This window comes from Euprymna scolopes, chromosome 2 (assembly GCF_053919585.1).
Source record: "Euprymna scolopes isolate OS-2025 chromosome 2, ASM5391958v1, whole genome shotgun sequence".
Lineage (NCBI taxonomy): Eukaryota > Metazoa > Mollusca > Cephalopoda > Sepiida > Sepiolidae > Euprymna > Euprymna scolopes.
Window position 1 is genome coordinate 161,515,156 of NC_136483.1, and position 21,658 is coordinate 161,536,813.

The window sequence follows — 21,658 nt, forward strand, 5'->3', positions numbered from 1 at the left end:
ATGCCACAAAGTGGGATATAACTCATAACCAAAGAGTTAGAATGCAAACACTCTAACTGCACTGCATTTATATATATATATATATATATATATATATATATAATTTAAAGGAGATTAGAATAATAGTCTAAAGAGCTAAGTGTATTTTAATGTAACAGTGAAATTACTAGTTTAATTAAAATACAGGAAATGCTCGTTGTAATTTAGATATATAATAAGCTCGATAGTTAAATGTCCTAGAGCTAATTCAATATTAAGTAAAGTGATTTTCAATTTAAAAATTTAAAAAAAAAATTTTTTTAATTTAAAAATCAAATTTTAATTAAATTAAAAATCAGTTTCATGAAACTGATTTTTAATTTAATTAAAATTTGATTTTTAAATTAAAAAATTTTTTTTAAAATTTTTAAATTGAAAATCACTTTACTTAATATATATATATATATATATATATATATATATATATATATATATTTAGGATTTAACGGTTGAAAGACCAGATGAGTGCAAAATTGATTTTAATAAACATTTCTATTTCAATTTAAATAAAATTAAAATCTTTTTTCTTTTATTTCAAAATACTATTAAAAGAAAAAAAAAACAACAAAAAAATTCAATTTTATTTTAATAATAATAGAAATGTTTATTAAAATCAATTTTGCACCCGTCTGGTCTTTCAACCGTTAAATCCTAAATTTTTAATATTGAGTGCTTCTCAAACAGTGGATTTTCTATTATTATATATATATATATATATATATATATATATATATATATATATATATATATATATATATATATATATATATATATTTTAAAATAATGGATTAGAAATAATATAAGGCTACAGGAGTAACTAATCATTAAACTTTTCAAAAAATAAAAATAATTCTAATTCTCAGCCCAAAATGTTTGTTTTTTTTAGAGAAAGCAATAGCTTTTTTCATAGCAGAATCTAGAAAAGAGAGAGAAACATAAATAGAGTGCTGGCTTTAAGGAGTGTAAGGTGCAAAGTACAGTAGAGTGAGTTTTGTTAAAATGAAGAATGCCTTACCATCAGAGTTATCCTTGGCTGCTCCCATAGGTTGAATGTCTATTGGATTAGACATACTGCTAGGACTGCACGGTTCAGCAAGTGATGTAGAACGGCGCCGTTGAACAACATAATCTCCCTGGATTAGATATTAATATGAATAATTGAATTAAATTGTAATACGAATAACTGATTTAAATAATAATACAAACTACTGAATTAAGTTGTAATATGAATAATTGAATTAAATATTTATATAAATAATAACACAAAAATGAAAACACAAAAATAATAGAAATTATTTGTACTACAACTTACTCCAGCATAAAGTTTGAAAGTCATTCAATAAATGAAATGAACGCTTTTATGTATACATATATATAAGTAGCGTCCAAAACTAAGGGACAAACTTATAAAACCTAATATTTGTCAAGATTAAACTCAGCACCTTGGAGACTTGCAATGTCTGTTCCAATGTCTTAGTCACCATGGCCATGTGGCAGTGACAACACAATGGCAGCGACAGTGATAGACGCAGCAGCAACAGCATTAATTGGTAGCAGCAGGGACGGCCTGAATGGAACGAGAACATGGTACCCTTGTAAAAATAAAGGGTTGGGTTCGAAATTCCAAAAAAACAGTTCCTGAGTTCGAGATACACCTGAAGAAGGCCGAAGGATGATATGGCCGAAACGTAGTGAAAAAAACACCGAAGATGAGGGAGTAAGTCTAATCTTAACGCCTTATACTACTCAATAATTTTGGCTTGTTTTATGGCAATTGTTTTATCAATGGGTTATTTATTAACAATTTAAATTGTGAGATAAAATTATTAATTATTTACATTTTATTACAAAATAATTTGAAACTAAATTGTATTGAAGAATGAAATTTTTTTTAATGCAGTTTAAAGATGTTGCTTGACTTAATGTTTTTGAACTGGTTCTTTAGATCATTGGAATTGTAATAATTTATCTGGCTTTGTCCCATGGGTTATGCTTATGTGTATATGGCTTTTGGCACAATATATATAGATATATATATATATGAGACTCTTCACCATCCAGTAAATGTATTTGAGTAGTTTATACTCAATGATTTTTTGTTTGTTTTATGGCATATCCACTATCAATGGGCTATTCAATAACAAAAAAAATTGTCGGATTAAATTCTATAGGTGGGCTATTTTTTTCTTTCTTCAAAATATTTGAAGTCAAATTTTATTGAAGAGCCTTTTTTAACGACGTGAAGAGGTATAGAAATAAGCAGTCATGGTTGGCATGTACCCACTATAGAGAAGCCGTGGCACGATAACCTGGAACCCTTCAGATACAAAAATACTGTGGTTATTCAATAATGTGATTATGCAAATTTAGGTGGTGTTGGGAATCCGACATGGCAGAATGAAAAACTGATTTTTTTTCGAGAGACGTCTTTTGCTTTGTGGATGCCACCTTGTTCATATGTGATTTTATTTTTGGTTAACATATAAAAAAGAATGACTGCTGCTGCTTATGTGAAGAGTGAACATTTAAGAAAAACACAAAATAATCCAGTATGAGTGCATGTTTTTTTTTTTCAACTTGAAATAATTTACGTGAATGAAAAAGTAATTAATTGCCTAAATACATCTTTCGGTTATATAAATTATAAATAACCTTTCAGAAGTTTAAGATGTTGCTTGGATTTGAACATCCCCGTTAGGTTATTTCAATTGTAATACTTTATTTGGCTTTGAAATCATGGCAGTTCATTAGTATATGTTTAACTGTATATGAAATATACATATGTGCATGAAGTACACTTTTGAAACTCTTCACCATTCAATAAATGCTTTTCAGCAGTATATGTCCTATGCAGAGTCTGGTTAGTACTACCTTTTTTATTGCTTAGATGTCATTCATATATAGTTATCCAAATCTTGTATAATTTGTTTCTTTGACATTCATTCCAAAATTGCTGTCATTTTTCTTTGATGGTCCTGTTTATAAAAAATCAAAGATCAAATACCATTTTTTTTTACATGGGAATCACCACTTATCAAGGCCCAGAAGCCACTCGGGGATAAGGGTTATTGCGTGTACAGTAGTCAATGGGATAATATCATAGTAATCCTTAGTAATGGAGACTTGATAAAGTGTCTTACTTAAAGGGGCGGTTTATCAGGAATTTGCTTATGTTAAACTTGAAGACATCCAAGTTGTAGTCAGGTGGGAAACAGACAAATAGAAGAGAGTTCCACCAGTGTGCAATTCTAAGAAAGAAGCTTAGTTCATGGAATCTATGTTTTGATTTAGGCACAGATAAAGAGTGGGGAAAATTATTGACAGTGGTTTCAGCTAGACAGGTGTTTATCGTGAAAGATTGGCTAGGGGGGATCAGAGATTGGAGCTCAGACGAGCACCTGCCATGGAAATAACAATAAAACAAAGATAGGCTCGCAACGTCTCTTCTGTGAGAGAGAGGTTGCAAGGAAGAGAAAAGGGCATCCCCACCAAGCCACGAAGTCTATTTTGTACTCTGTCAAGGCAGGATAGACTGTTTTTAGCAGCCCCTGCCCAGATGTGGCAGCAGTACTCCATCCTTGGACATACTTGACTTTTATATAGAAAAAGAATTGCATCAGCAGTGAGATATCTTTTGGAGCGGTAGAAGGATCCTACCATTTTTCCAGCGACCTTGGCAACAGACTTGATGTACGTGCTCTATTCAGGTCAGGAGTAAAGGTCAATCCCAGAAGCTTATCAAAACATGGAGTCTCCCCTAGACGAGAGCCATCCATTTTAATTGATACCAGATGGGGATCAGAGCGTTGGTGATGTAAGGATAGGAGGTTGGTTTTAGATGCATTAAAAGTAACCAGCCACCTCTTCCCTCACTGTACCGCGCGCTCAAGATCAGAGGAGAGAGAATCAGAGAGAACTTTACCATTTACGGCCTTTTCTTAATTTGCATAATGAAAAAAAAATGAACCAAACAACTAAAAGAGAACACTGTTGTTGGGAGTAGCTTTGCTGCCTCTTCTTCACTGTCCAGGCTTCGATCAGTCAGTATGTTTTGCAATTAAATTCAACAAATCAACAGCAACAAATATAATTCCTTAACTTCAACAAACATCTACATTGTCTGTCTCTAAGCAAATGGCACTTCTAATGTGTTTTTTTACAATTGAGTCACCATTTATCAAAGCCTAGGGGCCACTTGAGTATAAGGGTTAATGAATGTACAGTGGTCACCAAGACAACAGCATAGTAATCGTTAGTGGTAGAAATTGGGTATAATTTGATTATTTAAGGGGGTGCAAACTTGTTTAAATTGGACTTGAAGATGACCATATTGTAGTCAGCCAGAAAGCAGGCCATTGGAACAGAATTCCACAGGTAAGCAATTCTAGGAAAGAAGTTTTGTTCATTGAATATGTTTAGGTTTAGACATAGATAGAGAGTGGAGAAAATTGTTGATAGCGGTTGTAGCTAAACGAGTATTTTTTTTAAATGAAAGTCTGGCAAAGAGGTGGGGGTACCATAGATTGAAGCTCAGATGAGCATCTGCCATAAAAATAACAATACATAATACTAGCTGAAATATTAGTAACACTAACACAGGGTACCAAATATATAGATATGTCACATCCAAGCCCAAGAAATACAGACTGATCTGGGAGAAAGAATAATTATTATTTAATTTTCGACAACTGTCACTAGCTAAAGTTATTGTTCATTAAGTAAATATAATTTGAACTCTCCAGCAATTGACAATGTTTACAATGAGATTTCACTTACACTCAACAGTGTTAAAGGCATTGCTCGTTTGGTAAAAATGATTTGAGCTCTCTGGCAATTGACAATGTTTACATTTAGATTTCGCTGTCAGATAATAGCTTCTGGATTAGAAGCAGTCTAGTTTCAATCCTAACTTGAAGCACCTGTTTGACTAGCCACAGTGAAACTGTCATACAGTGAAACTGTTTGTGGATGACGTTATAAATAAGTAAATAAATATATATATAAAGGTCAATATATGGAATTATTGGATAAGCATATATACAGACTAGTTAAAGTAATAACACAAATACATCTCAAAAGTCAACTGATATTTCAATTGTGAAATTGACCTTAATCTGTGGTTTCTATTACAGATTAAAGTCAGTTCAATAACCAAAATATTAGCTTTAGAGATATGCTTGTGTTATTTTAACTAATCTGTTTATATACTTATCCACCAATTCCATATATAAACCATTTAATTTTGCCTGAAATTTCATTTCATACTTCAAACTTCCCCATATTCTTGAAGCAAGTTTAATTGTAGTTAAATATGCTGAGGCCAAGTTATCAGTCAGTTGCAACAGGAAATCTATTGTTTAATCATTTCATATTCATTGCTTACTTGGGTCTTCATACTTTCTTCATTTGTAACACACAGCTGACATTTCATTTGATCTTATTGCCCACAGCATCTATCTTTACCGCTACCTTTGCAGGTTGAAGTAACCGTAGCCATGTGTGTTCAGACCTTGCTGCGATGACCAAAATGGCAGACATTTTCAGCATGCTGGTCTTGATAAAGCTAGGCAGAATTATTAATGCTTTTGAATTCACAAAACAGATTGCAATCTCAAGATGCTGGGTAGTTAACATGGAATGTTTGGAATCTGTTTTTGTTATACTTTGACAGAATTCTGGTAAAGTTTAAGATTCCAAATTATGTGTATGAGCTACTAAATGGTAAAATTATAAAACACTCTTAGACAGGGTCCCAAAAAAGTGTCTCAAATCTAATAGGTCCCGCACTATCGGTCAAGCTCCAACCTTTGTCCCATTGCTGCAGTGTTGCATCCTTGTGCTTGTTTTATAAGTACTTTAATAGAATGTGATTTGATGAAATCATAGAACTTGTGTCTCTTTGACACATATACTCCTGAGTAACTTGACAAGCAGCAAAATCACACCCTTCACTATTAAGGTCTCTAGATGCTGGAAAGTCTTTTACTCTGATAATTTCTTTCCTTGGATTACTATACTTTGGAATTCCCTTCGTTTCCTGACGGTACTAACCCACAGAAGTTAAAATGTAATGTGAACAGACATCTTGCTGCTCAACATCCCACAGTTCTGTTAAACACTATCCCAAATAGTAACCCCTTACATCCCAAGTAGCAATATGCCTTGTTTGGGGTGAAAAAAGTATTTTTAAAAATTAAAAAAAAAAAAAAAAACACCTGAAGCACATTTAATACATTAAAATACAAAATTTAACCATATCAAGACTAGAAAACTGAAAATTCCAAACATCAAAAACATATTCACATATTGTGTCAGAAGAGTAATAAAATATGTTGATTTTTTTTTTTTATGCAAGTTTTACAGAGTGACTGTAGCTTGTTGAGTTGACATAATGGTTCATACTTTCAATGGCTCTAGTCTTGATAACGTTAAAATGCAGTTTTTTGTAACATTCAAAATTTTATCACATTTGCAATAATACATTTTTAATTGACATGTTAATATGAAGATTGCATGCAACAAAAGAGTAAAATTAATTTTAAGAGTAGATCTATTATAAGTAAAAGAGTGTCTACTCTGCATAAGCAAACTAACAGATGAAGTAGGAAGAAAAAGGTGCAAACTTTCTCCTAATAGGTAACATACCTGGTGAAAGTTTATAGGTGGGATAGCTACAACTTTGGAAACAGGTTGTTCAACATCTCCCCAGTCCCACTCTGGAATGTTAGGATCTGGAGATTTAGGCCCAGGAATAATTTTCACACACTGCAAGGAAAAATTACTCAAGTAAAATCGCCTTACTAGTGCTCAAAAAAGTGAGGAATTAGGAAATAAGGTAATTAGAATTATAGCAGTTGAAGCAATAAAGAAGAGATTAGTCTTGAGAAAATTTAGCATGCAATATTAACAGAAACTCAATTTATATAATATTTTTTTCTTAGACTAATTATTTCTATAAAATTCTTTATTGAATGGAATTGGTAAATCTAGTTCAAATTAAGCTGGATCTCTTATATTCATTCAAGACAGTCATATACGGTCTATGATACTTTCTCAATTAGCTAATTTATTACAAAAATTAACATTCAATTTTTGTTCAGTTTTTTTTTTTCCTTTTTAAATTTATTTCTTGTAATCAAATGAATTAAAAAACTTACTTTAATAGAAATTTTTATGTATTTTAAATGTAACTTTCAATTTCAAATGACAAATGAAATTATTTTTTCAGATCATTAAATAGGGATATAGATGATAGATCTAGGAAATGGTTCTAATATAATTTTAATTTAGGGATTATAAAAATATTTAATTCTGCCTTTGATATATGTGTCGGAGGGACAGATAACAGAAATTTTTGTTCTATCGTCATTTGTTCAGGAACAAATAAATTGTCAGTATCTACATCAGTTCTCTTCATACTTTGATTTTAACCATTCTGTTGGTAGTGCTATTAACACCCCCTTATTTACATTACAGTATTATATTTGGTGTGGGGGATAGAGGTATTAGAGATATTTTTGTTCGACTTGACATTGTCCAGGAGTCATAAAATTGTCATTATTAACATTATATTTTCTAAGTGATGGGAGGGGAGAGCAGAATCTTTTGTTCTAGTTAGAGATGTAAATTACAGTATTGCATTAATATTTCTTTGGACTATTTTCATTATTGACATCATTTCTCTTCATATTATTATGAAAGGAGGGTGTGTGCAGAGAATGGAATTACCTAGAACAAAAATGTCATTGTGTTTAGTTCTACTTGACATTGTCCAGGAGCAAAAAAAAATGCAAGATGACAGTATTCCATTTGAAACAAATAGCTCTGATAAATGAAATACATTATTATTTTGTTCAACACTTCAAAACAAAAAGAGAGGAATGGATTAGATGGAGGAGAAAGAGAAGGTGGGAAGAGGGGGAGAAATAATAAGAGAGGGGCAAAGACAGAAAGATAGAGAGAGAGAGACATAGAAGTGGGTGAGAGATAGAAGCTTTAATATGGAGATGTTACACATACTATTTAATTTATTTTATTTTGTTTTTTATGCCCCCCTCCCAAGGAACACTGGGTAACCCTGCTAAAAATACACAGCAAATATAATGTCTTTTGATCATAATATTACGGACTAATAAGCTTGTCTCTCAACAAGGATGTTAAATTAGCAAAAATACAAAATGCAATAAAGACACAAAATCCTACAATAGCATATTCAGCTTAAAATAGTCGACTATATATACTGAAAAGGTTTTCTAGAAAATAACTTATAACATTATTTATCTCTATGAAAAATTAGTATGTATATATATGTTTATATACATAGACTAAAGTAACTGACTGAACATTATGAAGTTTGAAACATAGTTACTAACTGTAAAGGTGAATAATGTGTGCTATGTTTAGTTTAATTTATGCAAAGGGGGTAAAAAAGGATGAAAATCCTTTGTGGAAACTCAGATACATTTGAGTTTTGTGAAATTTTAATAATATGGATTAGATATCAATGAATAAATATTCCTGTCAGTATAAGTTTTCGGGGGAGGGAGGTATTTTACAGGGTTTTAGGAGGCATAATATGAGTACAACCTTCTACTTGAAAATTCCAAATATATATATATATATATATAGTAATTTATAAAATATATATGGCGATTAAGCTACACTGAATATTCGGCGTTTCATCCACTCTAGGATTCCTCAGGCTTATGCGCGAATTCTGTGGTTGTTTATCGTTTTTATATGGTCCTCTTCTATTGAGGATTTAGTTAGCCAATCAGCTTTCTAGTATCCACCGCACCCCTTCCTATCAGCCAATGGGCATGCATTTTATCGGACCTGTTTTAAAACTAGGTTAGTGTTTTTTGGGGTTTTTTTTTAGTTTATATATAAATATATATATGTGTACATACATATATGCACATATATATACATATATATATACATACATATATGTGTGATCGTTTATGTATATTCATGTTTATTTAATTTATTTATTTGTTTATTTTCTATTGTTTTTGTTAGTTTTAAAACTATTTTGTATCGCTATCCTAGGGTAAATTTTATTTTGTGAACACAGTTATTTGCTATTTCTCTTCTACAGTTTAATAGATGGGGTTCTTTAAAGTACAGGATAGCAAATTTTTCATGAAGGCATAATCTACATGGGTCATTTAGATACCTACACGTGGTAGCTTGTCTTATTATTTTCCATTCGACTACCGGCGAATGTCCGCTTTCTTTGAGTTTCCAGTATTTATTCGCTAATGTTGTTTTTATACAGTGTTTTTTATTGTTGAATGTACTTTTGTGGTCATAGTATCGGGTTTTGAAATCTAAGGAAGTCATGCCTACATAATATTTCTTGTTATTCGGGGTTTCTTTCGCAAATATTGTTGCCTGATAAACTATGCTTTTAGTTAGATATTTATTTTGAACTGGGCAAAGTATGCGGTGTCTATAGCTGCATTTATGGCTTGAATGCCAACTGAGGATAAGGGTTAATAAGTTCACAGTAGTATAGTGATCGTTAGTGGTGGAAATTGAGTAGAATTTGATTATTTAAAGGGAAGTCTCAACAAGAACTTGTTTACATTGGACTTAAAGATGACCATATTATAGTCAGCTGGAAAGCAGGCCAGCGAAACAGAGTTTCACAAGCGAGCAGTTCTAAGAAAGAAGCCTTGCCTATGAAATTTGTGTTTAGATTTAAACAGATAGAGAGTGGGGGAAATTGATTGTAGCTAGATGAGCGCTTTTTTGTGAAACCCGTCATATGAAGAGGATGAAATTATAATACCTCAAATAATTAGAACAAACGAAAAAAATAAAAATGACGGAGACGAGAGTGTCCATGATGATGATGATGATGATGATGATAAAGTCGAAAGATATCCCAAAAGAAATAGAAGACGACCCGATTTTTTTGTGGTCGACAATATAAAAGATTATCAAATCGACTATTGCTATTCAATGGAAAATGCACCAAAAAGCTTCAATGAAGCAATTAATTCAGAACATTGTGATGAATGGAAAATTGCCATGAAAAAAGAAATAGATGCCTTAACCGAAAATGATACCTATACGGTAGTGCCTCTCCCAAGAGATAAACATGTTATTTCTACCAGATGGGTCTTTACAAAAAAGAGTGCAGCATCAGGCGTAGAACAGTACAAAGCAAGATTTGTTGCTAAGGGGTACTCTCAGATTTACGGTAAAGAATACTTTTCTACGTTTTCACCGACCACAAACCTAACGACAATCAGAATTTTACTGCAAGTCGCATCACAATATGACCTAAACATCCATCGAATGGACGTAAAAAATGCTTATTTGAATGCCCCAATAGACTGTGAAATTTATATTACCCCTCCAGAGGGATTTATAATGAAAAATAAAAATAGCATGTGGCGACTTAACAAGTCATTATATGGTCTAAAGCAGAGTGCTCAGTGTTGGAACACAGTATTTCATGATTATATTATTAAACAACAATTTAGACAATGCGCTGTAGACCCCTGTTTATATACCCAACACAAAGACGATAAACTACTGATTTTGGTTTTGTGGGTCAATGATATTTTAATCGCATCAAATTATGACATAATGTTAACTGATGTTAAGAACAAATTAAGTAAAAGATTCAAAATGACCGATCTTGGCAAAATATCCTGGTTTCTTGGGATAGAATTTACTCAAAGCAAAGGACTTGTTACGATGACTCAATCGAGATACATCGACAAAATACTATTAAAATTTGGAATGGGAGAGTGCAAGAAACGCTCTACACCGGTCGAAAATGATATTAATAAAAATATACACACAGAATCTGAAATAATAAATGACACACAATATCGCGAAATTATAGGTAGTCTTATATATTTAATGACTGCGACCAGGCCCGACATATGCTATACAGTAACAAAACTGTCACAAAAATTATCACGACCGACAATGAAGGATTTAAATAGAGCTAAACAAGTCCTACGTTATTTAAAAGGAACTAAAGAACAGAAGTTAGTATTTAGAAAATCAAGAAATCCCCTAAAATTAGGTTTTTCGGATTCAGACTGGGCAAACGACGAAGATCGCAAGAGTGTATCTGGATATTGTTTCAGACTCTCAGAAAATGGGCCTATTATTTCATGGAAATCTAAAAAGCAACAGATTGTATCTCTCTCTACGTGTGAAGCAGAATTTATCGCGATCACACACACGACCCAGGAAGCACTCTACCTTAAAAATATCCTAAAGACTATTTTAGAGCCAGAATTAATTACAAGTCCCGTAGTAATTAATTGTGATAATCAAGCCACTATAGTCTTAGCACAGAACACGATAATCAACCAAAGATCTAAGCATATAGATATAAAATACCATTTCATAAAAAACGAGATAAAAAAGGAATCCATTATTTTGAATTACATATCATCAGAACAAAATATCGCTGATGTATTTACGAAAACGCAACAAGGATAAAGTTATGTTTTTTCTCCAAACTTGTTGGGGAATTCGACTGAATAATTTTTTTTTTTTTCACTGCCCTGTATGTATATAGATTTCTATATATCAAAAATACAGACCAGCGAAGTTCCACTTATGAGAAGGCTCTTACTTTTTTGCATGAATATCAGCGGAAAACCCTAGGGGTAATGCTCAGAGTATATAGATTTCTATATATCAAAAAAAAAAAAAAAAATGTCCTGGACAAGACGTTAAACTGTATCCATTTTATTTGTATTAACACTTTATCCTACTAATGTGTAACTAATACTTTTGCTTAAAAAAAAGAATTAAAAAAAAAAACAAAAAAAAAACTTTGTAATTTTCCTTTTTGACATTTGAACACAATTAAAAATGGTGTCTTTTTAAATGCTAAAATTCTAAGATCCAAATGATTTCTAATTTTTGTTATGTCTAAGTGAATATAAAAATATATATTTATTTCTGAGCAGAACAAACACAAGGGACTTCCCCATTATAAAAAATAGGGAGGATGTTGCAATATTTTGGTTGTATTAATGGGGTATGATCCCACACAGTCGGACGATTCTATTTATAAACGATGCTGCTAAGAACTGACGAATCAAATTAATTCATGTTCTGCTACGAACCAATCAGAAACCAGAATTGCTTCATAAATATTAAACCTTTTCTGGAGCAATTTCACATGTTTTTTTCCGTCTCGACATGGTAAGAATATTTTGTTCTGTGGAACTGTCTACTACAAACAAGTCACCTCCCAGGACTTGTGTGTAACAATGAACCATCTGAAACTGTTCTGAAACTCAAAATGGCTTACACTTCTACCATATTGTAGTCAGCTGGAAAGTGGACAAATGGAAGAGAGTTCCATAGGCGTGCAGTTCTAAGAAAGAAGCTTTGTTCATAGAATCCATGTTTAGGTTTAGGCACAGATAAAGAGTGGGGGAAATTATTGATATTGGTTTCAGCTAGATAAGTATTTTTCGTGAAAGTTTGACAAGATTGGAGAGATTGGAGCACAGATGAGGACTTGCCATGAAAATAATGATAGAGCAGAGACAGGTTCGCAATGTTTCTTCAGAAAGAGGTTGTAGGGAAGAGAAAAGGGCATTCTCTACTAGGCTACAAAGTCTATTTTGAACTCTGTCAAGGCAGGATGAAGTAATTCTAGCAGCTCCTGCCCAGATGTGGCAACAGTACTCCATCCTAGGATGTATTTGGCTCTTATACAGGTAGAGAATTGCATCTGCAGTGAGATATCTAGTGGAGCGGTAGAATGATCCTACCATTTTCCAGCAAACTTGGCAATGGATTTGATGTACGTGTTTCATTTCAGATCTGGAGTAAAAGTCAGACCCAGAAGCTTGTCAAAATATGGAGACCCCTCCAAGACAAAAGCCACTTATTTCAATTCATGCCAGATGGGGGTAAAAGCGATGATGGAAAGATAGAAGCTTAGTTTTAGATGCATTAAAATTAACCAGCCACCCTTTTCCCCATTGCATCATGTGCTCAAGATCAGAGAGAATCAGAAAGGTCTTGGTCATTTATGACCTTTGAAGTTTTGCCATAAATGGTAGTTGTGTCAGCATAAATGCCTATGAATGATCTTAGGATGTGATTTGGGAGATCATTGATGTAGATCATGAAGAGAGTTTGACTCAGTATGGATCCCTGAGAGACTCCAGCATTAATACTATGAGCCTCTCATTTCTGCCCATCAACCACTACTCTTCTGTTCTCATCTTTAATGTTATTTTCACAATGTTCTAGTCGATGTAACCTCCAACCTTTTTTAGCTGTATCTTGTCAAACTCAAGAATTTCAAACGGAACCTTTTATTCAATCCATGGAGTAGAATTCTCTCGTTTCATGAGCTGTGACCAAATAGAAGTCTTAAGTAATTTGCAACTGTATTTTGAGTGTCATCCATACTGAAAATTAAACCTGCAACCTCCAGAAGAGTGTAACTTACAGCTAAATTTTACCAAGTATTTTATTCACTTCACCACTGATCCTTGCAGACAAGAATCCAAATAATATGAATAATCAATCTTTATCTTAAAAAGTCAGAAGCATAACAACACTTATGTTAGGCAGTTCGAAATGAATATTTTTTTAAATTACAAATTTTGTCATTTTCTATACAGTGAAAAGTTATGTCGCTTTGTTAAATTTTATCTTCTTCTTGATGATGATGATGATGATGATGATGATGATGATGATGACGATGACGATGACGATTTTTTTTTTTTTTTTTACGGGTTAATTGAAAGTCAAATTAAACATATATTTGTATCTTTTGATAAATATAAAATGCCTCCACTCCAAACTTTGAATTCTTCAATCAAACAAAAACTAAAACAAAAGTGTACATATTAATTAGTTATAAAGAGAACACATGAATAAACTTATAATCTAGTAATAAAAATTCAGAAAATTATATTTAGTATGAAGAAAGTATTATGTAACTAAAGCTCACACTTCCTAAATATCTACAACTAGCGTTTTATTTGGGTTAAACATAATAAGCCTCCTAATTTTAGAAAAGTACTTGCAAGAACACAACACGCTTACCTTCTTTGGCTTAAGATTGTTTTCTGCATCTTCTTCAGTGACGGTCTCTAAATTAGGGACCTCTGGTACTTCTTGGAGCTCTTCTGTAGCTACTGGAATTTGTCGCAGTGAGTGACTTCTTAAATTAACCATGCTACCACCAGGTATTCTCTTCGAACCATCTTCATTCTGAAACAACAGCTGGAGCTGTGAAACATAGACAAATAAGTGAATGAAATAAATAGTCTAGATCAGAAAATACATTTTGATCAAATCAAGGTTGATAATCAATGCGAAAATTGCAAGAGAAAAGTATGTTAACTAATATCATTTGTAACTTGCAACAAGCATTAAAATATAAAATATACAGCAAACATAATATCTTTTAATCATATATATATATATATATATATATATATATATATATATATATATATATATATATATATATACAATGCTGGCAAAAAGAAAGTCCACACTTGTAATTTTTACAAAAACAGCAAATTTAAGCTAAATTTAATGTAACTGTTTAAACAAACTATACCTCATTTGATTCACCTTTTATTCCTCTATAATTTTACCTGTTTATATTTGACTTTTAATTGAAATATTCTAGTGTTCAAGTCAATTTAAAAAATTAACTTCAAATTGAAAAGGCAAAAAGAAAGTCCGCAGCAACAAATTCGCTTAAAATCAGTTTAAATTATCGCCCCTAAATCAGTTTAAAATATCCACCAACAGGCAACAAAGCATCTCTAATCGTAATTGTTGTTGTTCCAGGTTATACAACGTAACATTTAGTCCATATGCCACAACTTTTTCTTAGTGATCGTCAGGAACTCATTAATCTCCACCTTTCTGGTTTATCCAATCGAGACATCAGCCGCAGATTGAAATGTGATGAGAAAACGGTACGAAAGACTGCAAAAGCATCAAAACACTGGCAGTGTTCGTGATGCCCTAAATCTGTTCATATTTGAGTTACTTCTAACAGGGAAGACAATGCTATCAAGATCCGCAGCCAAAGAAACAGATTTGTAACGGCTCCCCAAACCCAACAACAGTGCAATCTTGTTAAAAAGTACTCTCTTTCTACTTTCAAGAACAGATTAAAGGAATTTAATTCACGAGGATATATTGCAAGACGCAAGCCAATGATTTCTGTAAAGAACAGAAAGCATCATCTGGACTTCGTCAGATGCAGTGAAAATCATGACTCTTCATATTGGTTAAAAGGGCTTTTTAGCAATGAAAGCAAGTTCAATAGGCTAGGTAGTGATGGTAGGAAGTACGTCCGTCGGAGGAAAGATGAAGAATTTAATCCTAGGTGGTCAGTTTCAATGCTGCAAGGTGTTGGAGGTTCAGTTTTGGTGTGGGGCATTATTAGTACCAGGGCCTATAGTTTGTTTGCAAGGTCAAATTAATTTGACCAAATACATTAATATGTTGACTGAGTATTTCTACCTGACTTTGGTCGGAATTTAGATGAAAATCCCATCTTCATGCAGGATAATGCTCCCATTTACACAGCTAGCAATGTCAAGAGGTTCCTGGAAGAACATGATATTCCGTGTTTGGAGTTCCCTGCACAATTTCCAGACCACAATCCTATCAAAAACGTATGGCATTACATCAAGCAACAGCTACACAATGATAAAATTTCAAATTTGAAAGAACTTGGGACAAAAATTAAAGAAAAGTGGGATGCCCTTTCCCTGAAGTATTGCTGCAGTCTAATTCAAGGAATGCCCAAAAGATTGCAGGCTATCAAATTGCAGAATGTCTATACTACTAAATATTAACTAGTTCATTGTGTTCCTGTTGTATTTGTGTTTCATTAATGTCCTAAAGTTACATTTAAATAACAATTTTCTATTGTGCAGACTTTCTTTTTGCCTCCTCAATTTGAAGTTATTTTTTTAAATTGACATGAACACTAGAATATTTCAATTAAAAGTCAAATATGAACAGGTAAAATTATAGAAGAATAAAAGGCTAATTAAATGAGGTATAGTTTGTTTAAACAGTTACATTAAATTTAGCTTAAATTTGCAGTTTTTGAAAAAATTACATGTGTGGACTTTCTTTTTGCCGCCTGTGTATATATATCTTATAAACTTGTCTCTCAACAACAATGTCAAATTAGCAAAAGTACAAAATATTATATGTAATAAAAACAAAATATCTTAAAAAAGATTACTTTTGTAAGTAATATATATTTACTCTACTTTCGATTATTGTCTTTATCGACATAATAATGTTCATATTATTATGAAATGGCTTGAATGGGGAAAAGAAATTATGAATTGAGCGGGACAATTTGTTCTACTTGACATTGTCCGGGATCCAAAATTGTAAGACTACTGTATGATTCTTGAAAGTGATATACATCAAATTTTTTTCAGGCAATTAACTTCAACAACATCATTTACCTCCATATTGTTGTGAAATGGAGAAAGAAATAAGGAATTGACTGAAACAATTTGTTCTACTCTGCATTGTCCAGAGATTAAAAATTGTAAGTATAACTTTTGGTAATGGATATATAATAAATTTCTTCAAATAATTGACTTTATCAAAATTATGCTTTTTCTTAATATGTTGAATAAAATTTGACAATCAATATGAAAATCGCAAGAACATATTATGTTAACTCATACCAGTTGTAACTGCGACAATCATTGAAATATAAAATACTCATACGCAGTAAATATAATATTTTTTAATCATAATATTGCAGATCTATGAACTTGTCTATCAACAAGAATGTTAAATTAGCAAAAATACAATAGACAAACTCCTAATATAGCTTACAAAGCTTTATTCAGCCTTAAATACTATATGTATCTATATGCTGGAAAGCAAGAGTAGAGGCATTGATTCACTGCTGCAGACCATGCAGACCTGGTACATTTTCATCTCGTTATTGGTGGTCAGCATTTTGTAATTCTAGACTCTCTGCACAACCATAGAAGAATCCTAATAGTTGCCTAGCAGGATCATATCTCAAACAAGAGCGTCCTTGATCAGATGGACATCCTAAGCATGTTTTTTCTGCTCTCAACAACAACGGTGGCTTGACCATGTCAAATGAATGGATAATGAGATGGTCCCAAAAGATATTCTATACTGTGAGCTTGCAACCAGCTCCAGACGAGCAGAAAGACCTATTTTGTTCTATCAAGACATGAGGGTAGGTGGAATCTTCACAACAGGCTGGGAGCTGTGGCAGTTGTTGGAAAACTGCTGTAAATGCATGAACCAAGAGGAGTGAGGAGAGGAGAAACCAGCGATAGAAGGAGAGAGCACAAAAACCGAGGGCAGCAAATGGAGCTCTCACAACCAGATATTATTTACATATGTGGCAAGTGCAACAGAGTCTGCTGACTTAGGATAGGCTTGTACAGTTACAGCAGAAGCTGCAATTTGCAACAGACTAATCTGAGGTGCAGAACTCCATTGTCTCTTGAAACAGACAGATGCCAATAACAAAATACTGGAAAGGTCTTCTAGAAGGGAGATAAACTCCAACATGAGAGGTAACTCAAGACATTACTTATCGCTGTATGTGTATATGTTTATATGGCCATAGATACAGAATTCATACTAGTCTCTCACTCTTAGATGCAGTCTAAAAAGGAGCCTTAAATCTAAATACTATTGGCCAAGTTCCAACTTCTGTCCCATCACCACAATGTTGCATCTCTGTGCCTATTTTACACATACTTTGATGGAATGTGCTCCAATGAACTTATAGCACTTGTGCTCCCTTAACATAAATACTTCCAACTAACCCAACAAGCAGAAAAATCTCACTCCTTCCCTGTTGAGGTTTCTAGATGTCGGGAAACCTTCTCCTCTAATAGTTTCTTCTCTTAAATTATAGACATTGGAATTCCCCCCATGTTTCCTACTTCCCTAATTGTATTAATCTGCAGAAATTTAAATCTAATGTGACCAGGCATCTCGCATCTCAATTCCTCACACAGTTCCTCGTTAAGTATGATCCCAAATAGTAGCTCTTTACATTCACGTGACAACAAAACTTATTTGGAGTGAAAAAAAAAACAAAAAACAAAGAAACATTTAAATAGACAATAATATTTAACAAGTGAAGATGTATCAGTTTGTTTTTTAACATTTTATGAAAGAAAACTTAAGAACCTGCTCTGCTTTCGTCAGTGTTTTGTATCCATGACCTTGTGGAAGACTTCGTTTTGTATCACAGCAAGTGTAGGCACCTGGACTGAAATGTAATTCAATGTGGTATCTCTCAGGAGACATGGAATCCTACAAAGTAAAATAGAAACACAAAATTATTGACATTTTCTGAAAGTTGATATCTTTGAAATAAAAATAAAATTAAATTTTTTTTTTTTTTTTGGAAAACCACAAGATGTATTTTGGGCTAGAATCCCTCCCTTTCTTTCTTACAGAAAAAGTTATTTGTTTTAATTAAGTTGTTTCATCACTCTTCCTTTCTTAAGAAATATAATCACATGTATCTCTGAATATATCACTTTGATCCACACAAAAAATAAAAATTATTTCTTTGCTGATACACAGTTTAATGTTATCTTTCCAACTAGACAGTCATTGTTTTTGAATTTTTGAGATGAGGATTGATAAGTCATATTATTTGGATTATTCAGACAATTGTTTTCACCTTGAGTGTTATTTGCATAACATTACAAATGACATAACTTTCAGCCCTTTTCAGGTTTATCTTGCTGAACTCCAGAATCTTTCATCAGAACTCAGGACTCTACATAGCAGTAGACCTATGGGAATCAATAATTATAAATAACAGATTAAATATATAAGAGTTAAAAAAAAAACATCCAACACAAACTTAGCCAAATCTCATGAATTTATTTCATCTCAGTGGAGGTCTCATCAGATGAGACAAGAAAGTTAGATCTGTAACTATAGTCAGCTACAGACCTGACTAGCTCATCTCATTTGATGAGGCCTGCACTGGGTTGAAATAAATTTATGAGATTGGGCCAAGTTTGTGTTGGATTTTTTTTTGTTTAACTCTCATGTATGCTCTGCTCCGCATTGAGCTCTCACACCTGAAATTTTCTATAGCAACTATCTGATCTGTTTGAAACAACATTCTATATATAACTTTTAGTAATTTGTAGTAATAAATAGTGATAATAGTAAGATTATATTTTAAAAATAAAAATAGCTTTAAGGCTCCCAAAGTTCATACTATCATTGTCTGCAAGGACCTGTGTCATAGTGGATAAAATACTTGGGAAAATTCAGTTGTAAGTTTCATTCTACTAGAGATTGAAGGTTCAATCCTCAGTACAGATGACACTCAAAATGCAGCTAATTTTTAATTAAATCCATCAGCCAATTGTAAGTTCCATCTTTTTTAGAGTTGCCTCCCCTTTACTATGTCTTTTTTTTTTCTCACATATAAACATTGATTTTTTTTTCTTTCCTTCCTTTTCTTACCCTTTTTTCTTGCTGTTCTCCTCCCCTTTATCTCCTGTCAGTCATAAAAAATTTTGAAAAACTACATCTGATTAAAAAAAACAGATAAAACGTAATTAACCATACTGAAACCACCAATTTCTTAGTTCTGTAAATATTATATTTCTAAGAACTTACAATTGGTTGACAGATTTAATTAAAAATTTAATCATAAGTTAGACTTCCATGATAATTAAATTATCATTATAATTATACACTCAAGATGAGAACAACTGTCTGATTAATCCAAACAATACAAACATTCGCACCTCATCTCAAAAGTTCAGAACTGATGTAGCTGATGTCAACAGTTAGGAGATGGGTTTGTTGATTTCAGAGTGTGCATTGACAATGGTGGTGACTATGTAGAAAAATAAATTCTGGAGCACAAAAGGTTGCTCAATTTAATGGTACCCTTCCTGTCTTTGCAGCTCTTCAACTTTTTGTGTTATAAAAAAGGAGGCTTTACTTTTGGAATGACCATTGTACATTTAATTTTTTTTCTTTTTATATTGATTAAGATTAAGAACCATCAAAAACATACCTTGTTAGGATCTTCAAACATCATGATGACAATTTGCGTCATATAGTTGAGTTCACCAGTAGCACTTATGTACTCCATTGCTCGATGCCATTGTTCATCATTATTTTCCTGTAAAAAAAAAAGTTACATTTATGAAGATTTTTCAAAAAAAACAACAAAAAAACATATATCCTCCTTCCACATCTTCAACTATTTGCTATATAAAGGCATTCTTTTCTTTTCAATAAAGCCCTTCTATAGCAAAGCTAGAAGTCATTTGATACAACCAAAATATTGGTTGGTTTTTGTTATTTCTACTAATCTGTTTTCATGCTTATCCATTATTCCAGCTACTAAACACTTCAAACATTTTAAGTAAACATAAAAACTGCATGTAGATGAAAACATTTTAAAATTTCGGTTCTTGCCCAGAATTTTCCTTATATTAAAAAACAAAAATGGAGAAAAATCTGTATGCTGTATGTACCTGTACCAAAACAAAAAAATTCATATCCCAAAAATTATATCAAGTAGTTTTATTTTTATAAAAAAATCATTTTTAAATGATTAATGTGAATTTGTAGGCATTACAATATAAATCTCACAAGTTTAAGTTATTGAGTTATCTCCCCCACACCTTTTTAAAGATCACTTACAAAATGGCGGACAAGACAGCCACTCCTGTCTTACTCATAAAATTAGATTTTCTTATTATTTCTGAACAAGAACCAAATCTTTCTTAAAATAAGCTGTTTGAAATCTATATAATACTAGCCTGGGTATTTGGAGGTGTGTGTTGAGCAAAAAAATGGTGGAAAAGAAAGTGAAAGAAAACATGACATCTTACACCCGCTCTATGACGCGACCAGAAGTTCGGAACATTAAAATTAAGCAAAGTCGATCCAACCAATACAATGACTTGCAAAAATGGTTTGCAAAAAATCGACCCCTCCTTGTAGAAAACTGCCCAGTTGGAGGTGAAGGAATTAATGTTTTTGGCCATTTTTTTTTATATTTGTCATTTGAGACATCAAGCTTCAAAATGATACCGATCTCGTGAAAATCTGTCACCTCTGCCAAAAGTTTTAGACAAACATACATACATACATACATACATTTAAACAGACAGGTGAGATTTATATTATAGATTAAAAAATCTGATAATTTTGTTTGTTTTTAAATAGTAGGAGGAAGGTCAAATAAGACAAGAAATGGTGAGAAGAAAATAGATGGAGAAGTAATAATAGTAAGAGCATAATGGAAAATCACATAATAAAGAAAAAAGGGCTAATAGTTGCAATAACATATGATTCAGAGCAAAAGGTAACAAATCTCCAATTACATCAGCAACATAACACCAGATCAAAGTGTAGTATCCTTTTCTCCTTTTTTTTTTTTTTACATGGGGGTCACCACTTATCAAGGCCCGAAGGCCACTCAGGGATAAGGGTTATTGCATGTACAGTAATCAATGAGATAGTATTGTAGTAATCATTAGTATTGGAGATTTGATAAAGTGTCTTACTTAAGGGGGCGGTTTATCAGGAATTTGTTTATGTTGGACTTGAAGAC

At 32.4% G+C, this 21,658-nt stretch overlaps 1 protein-coding gene across 27 annotated transcripts in view; it reads right to left on the reverse strand.

Annotated features, from left to right (window-relative positions):
* Window positions 1-21,658, reverse strand: part of LOC145297875 (inositol hexakisphosphate and diphosphoinositol-pentakisphosphate kinase 2-like) — a 375,735-nt gene that overhangs the window by 101,738 nt on the left and 252,339 nt on the right. For 20 of the 27 annotated variants that reach the window (XM_080144282.1, XM_080144206.1, XM_080144210.1 and 17 more), the window contains 5 exons: window positions 20,108-20,215; window positions 18,241-18,366; window positions 14,098-14,283; window positions 6,685-6,804; window positions 1,055-1,172 (listed from right to left, as the gene is read on the reverse strand). In XM_080144282.1, coding sequence (XP_080000408.1) covers window positions 1,055-1,172; window positions 6,685-6,804; window positions 14,098-14,283; window positions 18,241-18,366; window positions 20,108-20,215 — 658 coding nt within the window. The remainder of the gene's footprint in view (window positions 1-1,054; window positions 1,173-6,684; window positions 6,805-14,097; window positions 14,284-18,240; window positions 18,367-20,107; window positions 20,216-21,658) is intronic. The other 7 variants (XM_080144288.1, XM_080144285.1, XM_080144287.1 and 4 more) reach the window with 1 other exon arrangement.